At 36.0% G+C, this 14,963-nt stretch overlaps 1 protein-coding gene across 1 annotated transcript in view; it reads left to right on the forward strand.

The window, feature by feature from the left end:
* LOC143226518 (sodium/potassium/calcium exchanger 4-like) overlaps window positions 1-14,963 on the forward strand; it is a 94,358-nt gene that overhangs the window by 26,595 nt on the left and 52,800 nt on the right. The window contains exons 3-4 of the mRNA XM_076457554.1: window positions 7,782-7,933; window positions 12,929-13,013. Coding sequence (XP_076313669.1) covers window positions 7,782-7,933; window positions 12,929-13,013 — 237 coding nt within the window. The remainder of the gene's footprint in view (window positions 1-7,781; window positions 7,934-12,928; window positions 13,014-14,963) is intronic.

Raw genomic sequence — 14,963 nt, forward strand, 5'->3', positions numbered from 1 at the left:
TTAATTTGTTATTTTCCGCGATTTTCCATTGATATTTTGGGTGTTCGACTCATGTTAGTTGAATTTCTTATTAATATGACCTTGAAGAATTTCAATGGCACTGACACAGAATAAGGCCACAATTCTTCGACAGATTGTTTAGGCAGAGTATTCTTGTTGAAACTTTGTAGAATGGACGGCAACTGCCACTTGTGTGTCCACAACAAGCAGTTGTCATCCATTCTATAAGTTTCATCAAGGCCACAGTTATTCATTACGTTCCTTAATATTTACCTTCCTGTCATTCGTAGCCTTTCTTATGATGTCATAGCTATATATCAGTAGTGTCGAAACATTTTTGTACAATTGCAGTTAAGTTGACTTTAACCTTGTTAACTCTAGTTAATGCTGACAGTAACTACAAGCAAAATAAGAAACAATTTGAACGATATTCCAAACAAAAACAAACATGCTAAAACCCCATACATATAATAATATCACCGATATAAGAAACCTTACTTTATTTCTATGGTTTTTCTGACCACAGCTGCGCCTTTGAACTTTGAATAAGCGAAACTGTAGTCCACATCAGAGGTTGTAGCCAATCAAAGAATACATTAGGCCTCTACATCACAAATAATATTTTCGATTTTTCTCTTGCTGAAAAGAAAAGAAATCTGTAATGTAGTCGTGCTTGCTTTTAAAGAGATGTCCACTGAGTTCACAAAAAATATGAAGTTTTAAATAACTGTTTGTTGAATAATAAGTTTATCTTTGTCTCACTGTTAGAAATGAGAAAACAAAAGTTGTAAAAGAAAGAAATAATTTATCTCACAAACAGCCGTTTTAAAACTTCATATAATCATGATTCGCAACTTTTTAATATTTTCATAGAGCAGTTAGTCGGGCTCGGCATGGCCAGATGGTTACGACACTCGACTCGTAGTCTGAGGGTCGCGAATTCGAATCTCCGTCACACCAGACATGCTCTCCCTTTCAGCCGTGAGGGCGTTGTAATGTGACGGTCAGTCCCACTATTCGTTGGTAAAAGAGTAGCCCAAGATTTTGCGGTGGGTGGTGATGATTATCTGCCTTCCCTCTAGTTTTACACTGCTAAACTAGGCACGCCTAATGCAGGTAGCCCTCTTGTAGCTTTGCGAGAAATTCAAAAACAAGCAAACAAACAGTTAGCCATCTTGTCTTCAGTGGACAGTTTGATCTGATTATCCTACTATTCTAAAACCTAGTGCACCAGGGCTGAATCTAAGTGATAAAAAAACGACACCCATTTAATAAACTTTAAAAAAGAAATATCAGATCTTCTCTCTTGTTCTACTTGAGTAACACTAGATAGCTGTCAGCATTTTGTATTGATTATCTAGACCGTAAGGATGACATTTTTGATGTAATGTAAACCTTTTCTTTTCTTCTGAACTGAAGTTTAGGTAATTAAATGACCTAACTATATCAATATTAGATACACAAACAGTGCCTCTATTGGCAGAGTGGTATGTCTGCGGACTTAGTCCACTAAAAGCCGGGTTTCGATACCCGTGGTGGGCAGAGCACAGATAGCCTCTGTGTAGCTTTGTGTTTAATATGAAACAACAGCAACTGTCCTGACACGTCTTCATCTATCTATGTAAGCAGTAGACACAAAAAACTTGAATGTACACGACCTTATACTATTGGTGATGCAAGTAAAATCTCAGAAGAGTATAATACTACTAAAACAAAAACCAATTTATTTCGAACATTATTTCGTCCTATATATGTTATTGAAAACATTGATCTGATGCCATTTATTTATTACGTCATCACAAAATTAATCACAAAAGCTTCATTTTAATACAGACACTGAAGGTGTTGTGAGGACAATTTTACCTACAGCGTTATCAAGATGTTTTTGTAACAGATGTTTCTATGTAAACTTATCAAGATGTTATAGTAACAGATGTTTTTATGTAACTTTACCTACAGCGTTATCAAGATGGTAGAGCAATGGAATTATATAAGTGGGGTGAAAGAAAGAGTATTTGAAAATATTAATATTTATTCGCTGACTTACGCGTTCTGATAGATGAAAGTAGTTTTGATAAAACTTGAAACCAGACATCTGATCTGAGTGACATACTGTCCATATAACTTAATTTGAAATCTCCTTGTAAGTCTAAGCTTTTCAAATTACATGTGGAAACTTGATTTTATCCTATCACATTTTTCGGAACCCGTCTCCCTGGTAACAACCAATCAAGCGACACTTGAGTCCAACGGCCAGGTCAGAGACTCTTATGATCCAATGAGAGTCATGCATGATTTAAAATACTGTGGATTACAAACAAGGGGAAACTGATCCAAATATCTGGACTATTACAGTTATAATTCCCCCACATCTGAAAGTACAGTGGCATAGCGTGACTCAGACCTTTGACCTTTCGTTTCATATATCGACACATTAACCTCTATGTCATGTCGGGCCGTCCGACTCCTAAATTATTAAAATCTAGCGTAATCTAAGTTTTAACCAAGGTGACCAATAGCTCAGGTAATTAAAGTCACACGTACATAGTAAAGCTTATGTATGTGCACACACATAACCGCGGACGAACCTGGTGGTCATAACTTGAAAAAAAAGATCGACATTGGTAAAACATACATGTATTACGTATTTCTTAGATATGATCTCGTAAAATTTTATTATTACAAGTGGTGAAAGACAAAAAGAAAAACTTTCAAGAACAAAACCGTTCTTGAAGTACCTTCCCTCCAGCACATGCTCATGTAATCAATTAAACTTAGCTAAGGACAAACATTTGTTTTTGAATTTCGCACAAAGCGACAGGAGAGCTATCTGCGTAAGGACGAACGAAATATTCTCATGAATAATTCGTATAAAAGTATACAAAAGTTATTTGTTGATTCTATGTGCTAGAGATGTGTAAAGTTACAACGTTGTAGTCTTGCAGATCACGTTCGAGCGTGCGAGTTGAGCTTCTGCTAGAGTTAGGCTTCATGTTGCCGAAGTAATCACTAAGAGGCGCGGATCATCAAAGAAATAAGTTCTTCGCTGCTCGCGTATACGTAGAATTTTTTTCTGCTACGTATTTTCATTATTTTAAACTCCGTTTGTTTGTTTTTTCTAAATATAAAGTTAAGTACGTACATAAAAAAGGCAATTTAAATCTAAGTGTTTGTTTGTTTTTGAATTCCGCGCAAAGCTACACGAGGGCTATCTGCGCTAGCATTCCCCAATTTAGCAGTGTGAGACTAGAGGGAAGGCAGCTAGTCATCACCACCCACCGCTAACTCTTGGGCTACTCTTTTACCAACGAATAGTGTGATTGACCGTCACATTATAACGCCCCCACGGCTGAAAGGGCGAGCATGTTTGGTCCGAGGGGGATTCGAACCTGCTACCCTCATATTACGAGTCGAATGCCTTAAGCCACCTCGCGATGCCGAGCGATTTAAAGCTAAACTTTTGCATAAACTGGTTTTATATGGCAATCATGCATAGTAGGTTATCCAACGTTGTGTCTCACAGTGGGGATGGAACACTGAATTATAGCATTATTGTAAAGTACCACTGAACCATGAGGAACTTCACGGCACAACTGCCTAAGTTTTAGTAAATAAAAAGTTAAATTGTATAAAAAATTTTAATCTAATTGATTCCTGTATCAAAGTTGAAAACACAGGTAAATAAATTACGTTTCAACTTTATTTCAACCCTAAATGTGAAATTCGTGATGAAGAGGTAAGAGTAAATGATACAGTAGAAACTCTCCAGTGAAACGACAGATTCAACTTGCTTTAACTTCAAAATCGTTTTTTTATTTTTTAGAATCTTCTTGCGCGTAGTAGAATGGTTGTAACTGTTTTTCTGGTATATTTTTGTAAACATATTTTTATGAAATTTAACACGTTTGTTGTTTGTTTCACATATTTTCACAAATCTGCGCTAAGCCCCTCTGGTTAGCTGTTCCTAATACTTACAGTTACGACAGTGTTCGTACTCCTGCGTCGTGAGTACTTTTTTTCCTCATAACTTAAAAAGTACCATGAGTAGGGTAATGAAAGTATTGTATATCACAAATACTATACTAACACACATCTACATAAATTTTTATGTAAATTGAAAGACAAATAAACTGTTTATAAACAAATAACCAAACATAGGAGGGGCAGAAAGTGTTCGTGCGTCTATTTTAATGGTTAGTTGTGCAGCCTTTCAGGTGAATTACTTGGCGCAATCTCTCCTCACAGCCCTCCATGACCGTTTGACAGTACTCGATTGGTATTTTCTTCCATTATTCTTTACAGAAGGACTCCAACTCTTGCAAGTTTTCCAGATGACGCTGATGAACCCTGGTCTTCAACTCATGCCAAACGTTTTCAATTGGGTTGAGATCGGGTGACTGCGATGGCCACTTCAGAATGCTTATATGGTTCCTCTGCAACCAGGATTGCACATATTTCGATGTGTGCTTAGAGTCATTGTCGTGCTGGAAGATCCAACGACGCCCAAACCGCAAGTTCCGAGCATCATTCTTGATACAAGTGCCTAATATATCAACGTACTTTTCTTTTTTCATGATTTCGTTGACGCGGTGAAGGCTGCCTACACCAGAAGAGCTGAAGGAACCCCATAGCATGATCGAGCCACCTCCATGTTTAACTGTAGGGACGGTGTTCTTTGGAAAATTTCGTTTCTCCTTCTTACGGAAAGTATTGCGAACATCATTGTAGCCCAAAAGCTCGATTTTTTTCTCGTCTGACCAAAAAATACTCTTCCAATAGGTAAAGGGTTTATATACATGCTTTCTTGCATACCTCAATCATGCTTCTAAATGAACAGGCTTTAAATATGGTGTTCTACAAGGACGGCATGCTTTAAATCCAGAAGAGCGTAGCATGTTTGTAACTAAGGAGGTGCTTATTTCAACCCCAGTTTCCCTTACCAGTTTCTGTATGTCATTACGTGTTAAACGAGGGTTCCTACTAACTTCTCTGAGAACCTTCCTCTTGGATCTCTCTGTAATTTTGGTGGGGTGTCCGGAACGAGGGAGGTTAGCAGTTGATCCTATAAGCTTAAACTTGGTAATTATGCTTTGAACAGTAGATTTCGGCACATTAAGTTGTGTAGCAATACCGAAAGAGACACACGAGATTTGTATTTTACAATAATTCGGTTTTTTAAAACACTGGACAGTAGTTTCCTGTTCGCCATGATGACCAAGCAGATAATGACGGAGACGGCGCTAAATTGCCGGAAGTACATTTTTTGCTGGCTAAATTCCAATAATTATAAACCCAATGTCTAGTTCTGGAATGGTATAATGTAGTTTATTCGCCAAACTAAAAAACACACGTTTTACGGGAATATCAGTTTTGAGATGTACGAACACTTTCTGCTCCTCGTATTTTTGGTTATTTGTTTATAAACAGTTTATTTGTCGTTTAATTTACATAAAAAATTATGTAGATGTGTGTTAGTATAATATTTATAATATATTATACGTCTATTAGCCTAATCGTGATACTTTATATAGTTATGAACAAAAAACTACTCTGGACGCAGGAGTACGAACACTTTCTGTCGTAACTGTAGCTTACAGAATAGGTTTGTTTGTTTGTTTTGAATTTCGCGTAAAGCTACACGAGGGCTATCTACGCTAGCCGTCCCTAATTTAGCAGTGTAAGACTAGAGGGAAGGCAGCTAGTCATCACCACCCACCGCCAATTCTTGGGCTACTCTCTTACCAACGAATAGTGGGATTGACCATTACATTATAACGCCCCCACGGCTATAGGTGTGAGTATGTTTGTTGCGACCGAGATTGGAACCCGCGACCCTCAGATGACGAGTCGAACGCTTTAACCCACCTGGCCATGTCTTGCCACAGAATAGAAGGAAGGCAGCTAGTAAATTGCACCTTTTGCCAGTTTTAAGCCTTCTCTTACCAACTAGTGGGATTTGACAGTTACTCTTAACTTATCAAAGTCCTCACAGTGCACTTGAAAAGTTGAAACATCTTTTATCAGAAATTTGAGTGGATGTGATACAATATTCTGATATGATATTATTTATGAAGAAGCCACCTTTTTATTATTTTGCAATAAAAATGATAGAATAGAATATATAAATATTTTAGTGTGTTTTTCTTTTTGACCCCTATAACCAAATGGTGCCTATTTGTGGTACAGTGATATGTCTACGGACTTACAACACTAGTAGTCGTGGTGGGATAAGCACAGATAACCCATTATGCAGCTTTGTGGTGACTTTTGAGTGCTGAAATCGCTAAAATCCAGAGTTCGATCCTTTTGGTAGCCGCAAAATATATAGCTATGAGCATAATAATAAACAACTGTTTTTTAACTATCAGACCATCCCATAAGGTTCAGGAAAAGAGAAAGGATTCCAAACACTTTTAATGTTATTTAATCAATGATATATGTTCTATTATTAATTACTTCCTGCCAACGATTCATGATCTTCTGAATGCCACTTCTATAAAATTCTTGGGATTTGGAGGAAAAGAAAGAAGATAGGGTAGTTTTGACATCTTCGTGTGTTCCAAGTTCTTTTCCACCAAAATAGTTCTGCAAACTTCGGAATATATAATAATCAGATGGGGCAAGGTCTGGAGAATAAGGAGGATGTGGAAGTTTATCCCAGTCTAGCTCTTCAATCTTTGCAGATGTGATCCTTGCTATATGTGACCGTGCATTATCCTGGTGTAACACAACACCTTACAATTGATCAAATCAGGCCTATTTTCTGTCAGTGCAACATTCAAGCGCTCTAACTGTTGACAATAGAAGTCTGTTGCAATCGTTACATTTAGTGGCCGCAACTCAAAGTGGATCACACCAACAATATCCCACCAAACACTTAACAAGACTTTCCTAGGGTGGAGGTCCATTTTGGGCTGTGCTTTAGCCAGTTTACCTGCACTGAGCCATTGTCTGCGGCTCTTAACATATTTATAAAATATCAGTTTTTCATCTCCAGTCACTAACCTGTCCAAAATAGGTGAGATACATTCACGAGAGTGCAGAGAAGTGCAAATGTCCACTCTTGCTCTAAAGTTGGTTCTGTCAAATCATGGGGGGACCCATTTTCCAAGTTTTGACACCTTTCCAAGCTTTACAGATGATGGTAAACTGTTGAATGGGTTGAATTAAGCTTCTGTGCTAGTTATTCAACTGTTACAGCACAATCTTCATCAAGTGCAGCCAGCAGCAAATCATTATTAAACTCAACAAGATGACCTGAACGTGGCACATCACTTAAGCTGTAGTCACTTGATCTGAACTTCTGAAACCACCTTTGACATTTTCTTTCATTGAGAGACTCCACACCATAAACACCTTGAATGTTTCATGTAGTTTCTGTTACATTATTGCCTTTTTTAAACTCATAAAGCATTATATACCTAATGTGCTCCTCAAACACATCCATCTTCTTGAGGGTTTATTTGATTAATGATCTGTAAAAGTAGAGTTGGATTAGTTTCTATTATTTGTCTGAACATTTTTATGTACGTCCTTCTGCATATTTTAATCATTAAAGCCTTCTACAAAGACAGAAATGATGATACACTTTCTGTATTAAATTTTCGGACATTACTGGTGGGATGACCTGATATTTACAATAATGACCAACAACAATAGATAAAAATTTAATTGATGTACATGTATTACTTTAAATATATAACCTTTGTGAGTTTCGAGTCTGGGTGATAAATAATTGCCCAGTCACCCAATTATATTTAATGATTTTGAATGTATTTCAGCCTATCACGAGTTTCCACCTGACTTCTTCACCAATCAGCAAAGAAGTAATGGAGCAATCATTATTCATGTACTAGTGACGATCTACATGTTTTATGCTTTGGCCGTCGTATGCGATGATTATTTTATAGCTTCGTTACAAGAATGTTCCGTGGTGAGCATTTTGTACATTTTGTTTCTAACCTTAAAGTATTTTCGGTTTGATTTTCGATTTGGAAATTTTGTTTTCATAACGTTTTGTTCAAATTCCAGTTTAGTAATTTAGTAATGTCGAATATCAGGCTATTTCTTTGTCATATAACTCCTATTAATACAACATATTCATATACAAATATTCTTTATTCGAATACAGAGAAGTTTACTCTCACAGATAACAAGTATTGTAATATGAATGCCCCTCCTAACAGCTTAACTCATTTGAAACTTTTATCAATAACTTACACAAAAAGTAACACAGAGCTCCTCTAATTTATACCTTTCACACACACCCGAAATTTCGCATAATTTTAATATTTCATCACGGGGTATACGTACAGGGGGTTCTAAAAGTAACTCCCGCAAATGTGCCAATATAAAGTTTCAATAACGGTTTTCACACACGAAAAGAAAGTAAAACGTAACTCCCCTACTGAAATGTAGTGTCACTTTAAATGCTTTGTATTGACTGTAAAAGAAAACAACAAACTTACCTGATGCACTTTAAGAAGCGAAAATTTTACTATACAAGACCAAACTGGCCACTAGGGACCAACAATGCTGTAAATGAATGTCAAATATGTGATATATCTGGTTGTAATTTTTAAATTCAGAATGAGTATTTAATTTTGAATCTGTTTTATAAATTACTTCCAATAAAAGGACGTCCATTTGTAACATTATTTTACCAGACTTAAGCCTCGCTTTTAGTTGTTGAAGTCACGTGCCGTAGTAATTAGTCCGACATTAATTTGATATATGTTTACTGGGTAATCATGTAACTCTACCACAAGATTAAATGAGTTGTAATAATTCCGTTTCTCTATCTTAAATGTTACACTTTGTGGTTCGGAAAATAATAAATTTCAAAACTGTATTTTACCACACTTAAATTTCAGTTTAAGTTGCTCAAGTCACATTTTTAGAGGTGCAATATTTAGAATAATACATTTTCAGTCCCCCGCTGGTACAGTTGTAAGTCTACGGATTTAAAACGGTAAACTCAGAAGTTCGATTCCCTTCGGTGGACTCAGCAGATAGCTCGATGTGGCTTTGGCTGTAAGAAAACACACACACAGTACATTTTAGGGTACTTAAGTTTGAACTTTAGTAGTTAGAAACACATGTTCAGAAATACAATGTTAACATTAATATAATGATATTTAGTAAGGAATATTTGTTGGCGTGTGTGAGGACACTTTTACATTCCTCAGCTTCTGAATTTGTTACGACCCTCTTGCGAATTCCAGCCCATGCAAGTGCATGTGAGCTAGCAGGTGACATAAATACAAGCTAATAGACATGTGCGATACCCAAGTAACAGATGACGTCTCTACTCTTGCTGAGCAATGGTGATAACTTCTTGGATTCAATGTATCTCTTCAACGTGTCGTTATATAGACTTTTGTACGTTATAACACGTCTTGCGAAATACACTTTGTCAGGTGAATAGTGGAGTTTACTACAGAGTCGTTGTACTATGAAATAATGTTATCAAACAATATCAAATTGCCAGACAGTTACTTATACTGCTGGACAAAATCTTAAGGCCAATGAACATAAAGAAAAAATATGCATTTTGCATTGCTAGACTCAACCACTTATTTGAGAAGAGCTTCGAAAAATGAAAATAAGAAAAGTGAAAATAAAAAAAAAAAACTTTGTCAGCATTTAATAGGGAAAATGTGTACACTATGAAATTAGCCTAAATACTAGATGGTCAAAAGTTTAAGACCATACAAAAAAGAAGTCCTAAACAGGGTAGGAAATGCCCAACAAGAGGTCTCAGTAGTGAGTTGCACGGTCGTCATTGCGAATAACTGTAAACATTCGCTTCGGCATGGTCGATATAAGTGTTCACAGAAGGCTGGCTGGAATGTTATTCAAAGTGGTGAAGATGGCTTCATGAAGATCATGCACTGTTTGGAATTGGCGTCCATATTTATAGACTTCCCTTGCCGTCTTGTTGTTCTTGAGCTGCATTTTGCGTCCGTAAGGGCCTTAATCTGGTTCAACGATCAACTGATGTCTTGCCGGACAACCCGTCGAATCCTTCTGCTCAACGCCGGCGAAATTTTCTTGGGCCAACCGCTTGAAATTCTCGTTCCATATCCCTCAGGGTCTTCTAAGAAATTTGCAACAGCAGTTTTACTACGCCCAATCTCACTAGCGATGGCACGTTGAGAGAGACTTTGTTTTTGCAGCTCGACAATTCTGCCATGTTCAAACTCTGTCAACTTTCTAGCCGTTGCCATGTTTTTACCCAATATAACACAGGAGATGTCAGTAGATGTTGACAACGCTAACGCTTGAACAGAAATGACTAAATTTCGTTACGTGTTTACCGATTGACGCTTCGTTTCAGCATGGTCTCAAACTTTTGACCAGCTAGTATTTAGGCTAATTTCATAATGTTCACATTTTCCATAATAAATGCTAAAATAGTATTTTATTTTTATTTTATCTTTTCTTATTTTCATCTTTCGAAGCTCTATTCAAATAAGTGGTTGAGTCTAACAACGCAAAATGCATATTTTTTCAAAATGTTCATTGGCCTTAAGATTTTGGCCAGCAGTGTATAAGCCAAGACACTGACTCTTAAATTACCAAAATAAATAGTGCAATCGGAAGGCCTACCCAAAGTGATAACCGTCAGTGGTAACCGGTTATGAAAAAATAGTTGCAAAAAATATATTAGTATCCTAGGAACTGAAAGGCAGGAGGTCTTTACTGTGCCCCTATCAAGAATTTTAAGTAATGATCAATTGCTTAAGGCTGCTTATCATGCAAGACACCCCCTCAAGAAAATCCAAATTAACCCAAGATAATCAGCAGAGCCGTTTTCAGTTAACACTTAAGATAGCATCTTTCGAAGTGGCAATGTGCGATATTCAGTGGCGAAGTCAGCTTTGGAGTCTTTCGCGTTATTTGGGAATGTCAGAACGTGACCACAAGTTTACGATATATACAGTGATTATTATATCCAATCAAAAGTGCCAGCTGGAGGTGGTAATTTGAGAGTTTGGGGTACATTCCTCTTTAGATGTAAGAATGACCTGAATCAGTGATAGAAAACTGCATCAAAACCAGTACAAACCAGAAAAAATTGATTCAGTTTGCTAGAGGAGGCTTTCAGAAAAAGTTTGTTTTCCAAGATGGCAACGCCAGACGACAGAGTGGCTAGATAATTCTGAATTTGTTCAAAGGACAATAGTTGTAGCACATGGTGTCTTCAGCTTATTACCAGATCTGAACCAGACGGGAAACCTCTGCACACAGGTCACGCCATTTCTCAACAATATGTTTTGTTAGCTTAACAACGTGGTTTATTTTCACTAGGATGTCCTTGTTACTTGGCTAGATATTCTAGTCCATACCTATGTGTCCCCATTGTAGAGCCTGTGACGCACATGGAAGTCGTTCCAGTTGCTGACCTGTGACAGTTGTGCCTTAAAATGAATTCCATAAGCTGTGAAAAGTTGTAAATTAAACCTAATTCAATGAATAAAATATGTTATTCACACTGAAGCGTTACCTAAACCCAATTTAAAAAACATTTTGGTTGGCTGATGTTGATGAGTTCGTTACCTGTATTAATTTGTGTTTACAATGACTAGACAAACATTAATTTGCTGTATTTTTACTAGACAGCCACATAACTTTATCACAAGACTTAGTTAACTTTAATAACCTAGTTTTTATCTTAAATCTTAAATATATGATTTAAAAACAATATTCCATGCTAAATGTCATCCCTGAGTTTTACTACATTGACTTTCAGTTCTAGTAGCTAAAGTCACATGTTCGTAAGTACGATGCTGATGGTAAAGCATTAGACAGTTTTTCAGGTTTAGGTAAAACACAAATACACTCACTACTGATTCTGATTTTTAAAACACAATTGATTTTTGCATCAAAACGAAACTGCTTTCATGCACATTTTTGCTAATAAGAAGCAACATGACAATAGTTTCTGTGTTTCAGTAAAGTTCGTTACACGTTAAACCATATTTAAACAAAATACTTTTATGTTGTTTCACTGATAGTAATAGAAATATGTTAGTTATGTTTTGTGTTTTAGTGATACTATCATTAACTGAGATGTTAGTTATGTTTTGTGTTTTAGTGATACTATCATTAACTGAGATGTTAGTTATGTTTTGTGTTTTAGTGATACCAATATTTGACTGTCGTTCCGTGTTTTGCATTTTAATGGCATTAAAAGAAGCTAACAGTGGTGTTATCTGTGATTTTGTTTTCAGTGATACTTGACTAAGGTTCTAGCTGTGTTTTGGATTTTAATTATACTAAGCGCTGTGTTACTGACTGTAGTTCTAGTTGTGTTTTATTGATATTAAGGGAAACTTACTGTGACGCTATCTGTGTTACTGACTGTAGTTCTAGTTGTGTTTTATTGATATTAAGGGAAACTAACTGTGACGCTATCTGTGTTACTGACTGTAGCTCTAGTTGTGTTTCATGTTTTATTGATATTAAGGGAAATTAACTGTGACGCTATTTATGTTACTGACTGTAATTCTAGTTGTGTCTTGAGTTTTAAATTACCAACAGAAAATAAATCTGTTTAATGAAATAACATTTTTTCTGTATATTAGAAACAGCTTACAAAATTGAAAATTATATTTTCGTTACAGTAAACTAAAAGTCTGTAATATAAATGTAGTACGTAACCTCAAGTTGTTCACATTTAATACATTTCAGGGTCTGTGAACGTTCTTCAACTACGTGTAATTTACTTTTTCAGTTTAGCAACAGAACGAATAAACATAATTTATTCGCGCCGTAGTCATACGAGAAATCTAAAATAATTATAAAATCTAGATAGTAAGAGAAATTATATTGTGTGTTTTTTGTTGGTTTTCTTTCACTGTATATTGGCTTAGGCCTAATACCTTCCACTTTAAATACCTAATTTCACTTTTTATTTCGATAGCGACTAAATCTCAGTGATGACGTAGCTGGGGCTACTTTCATGGCTGCTGGAAGTTCTGCGCCGGAGCTTTTTACAGCTATCCTTGGTAGGTAACTAAATGTAATAACTTCTGTTGAGGTTAAATCGACTCGTTTGATTATTATTGCTATTCTTAGGACTAACTGACTTAGGACTCGGATGTTATAACTGTATAAAAAAACGATATCTGTTTTGAATATTTCTGTTATTAAACAAGATGTTTCCAAATTTAGGAAAGTTTTATTAAGAAGCACTGACAATTATCTACTGGAAAACAGTTACTAGTTTAGTAATTTTCTATTCATGAAATGTTAATCCCTTCACGTATTAAACAATAGACTTTAACTCCGTTTGCAACCGAGAGGAAGCATTTGCTAAATATTGTTTTATGACACACACATTCCTTAGAACGTTTCAAAATATAACGTTTCCAAAGTTTAAAAATAAATATATATATACACACTTTACTTTTTATATATATCTCACATGCAAAGAAGTCCCAAGGAAGGTGTTTAGAACTTACGTGGCTGCTTCACGTTTCCTCGAGATAGTTGAAAAAGCAGGAAGAAAATACGATCGAATATTTTATAGAAATTATATTAACAGTAAAAGCTTCGATAATGTGTAAGGTTACTTAAGCGATAAAGTATAAACCTACTCTTGGAAATAACTGGAGATGTGTATAATATTTATTTCAATTATAAAAATAAAGGAAAGCGTGTTTTATTTAACGTGAAGCAAGGTGTGTATTGATCATCTCTGTCAAATTCGTATTTATACACTGCATAATATTTAAAGGTAAATCAATATAACATGCATGCATATAGTAGCTTTCAATGTTCATTAGCTCTGGTTTTCGAAGCTAACGACCTGGGTTTGAATCCAAGCGATATTACAAAATATTCCTCATACTTTAAGTTGTGGATGATTTATAAGGGTGACATTTAATCCCATTGCAGGATGATGGATAGTAGTTCACTGCTGAGTGGCTGTCTTTCCTTTGCTCTGAAATTAGGGAAGACGGTACCTAGCCTTAGTAAAAATTCGAAATATTTGTTTGCCCTAGTGCCCATCCACAATGGACTGTTGACTCAAGTTCGAACTTAAGGGGTCGGATGTAGCCTAAAGAGCGTGCCCATACTCTAAATCAAAATTTTTTTGCAGGACTAAATATATTGCTCTTAAAAGCCTCAGTTTGTTAATAAAAAACACCTTTTTTATGGAGGCTCCATTCAATCTTGGTCCCGGCATGGCCAGGTAGTTAAGGTTCTCGACCTGTAATCAGAGAGTTGCGGGTTCGAATCCCTCGTCACACCAAACATGCTCGCCCTTTCAGCCGTGGGGGCGTTATGATTATACGGTCAATTCCACTATTCATTCGTAAAAGAATATCTAAAAGTTGGCGATGAGTGATGATGACTAGCCTTCCCTCTAATCTTTTACTGCTAAATTAGGGACGAATAGCACAGATAGCCCTCGAGTAGCTTTGCGCAAAATTCAAAAACAAACAAACTCATCCGAAATAAACAATAATATGTAACATAATAAATGGGTGGCTTGTCCAGTATCTTAATCAAAAACAAAATGTGTTCTAGGTTACAACATAAATCTTAAATCGATTTATTATTATCACTGCCAACAAGATTTGATCATGTACGATTATCAAAGTTTTATTGTATAATTCTTCCTCGAACAACTAGAAAAATATAATAAAATTGAATTGCTTGAAATCCCAAAATTTTTTAAATAGAGGATAAAAAAATCAATGAGAAAAAATGAACTACAAAGGCGTATTATTGAGATATTAGTCGATAATGATTTGTTGTCTGAGGAAGCAATAGCGGAATACTAACAAATCAGAGCTGAGTGATAAAGATAAGTTAGAAATGCAGTTAAGACTCAAAGAAATCGAATTTGAAAAATCCCGTATCGAAGCGGAAAGATAAAGTAAACGTCTCGAGGCTGAATAAAACCGTATCGAAACCCAGAAAAGCACGTCCATATTGAAACCGGAAAG

The sequence above is a fragment of the Tachypleus tridentatus genome, chromosome 9 (assembly GCF_004210375.1).
Source record: "Tachypleus tridentatus isolate NWPU-2018 chromosome 9, ASM421037v1, whole genome shotgun sequence".
Lineage (NCBI taxonomy): Eukaryota > Metazoa > Arthropoda > Merostomata > Xiphosura > Limulidae > Tachypleus > Tachypleus tridentatus.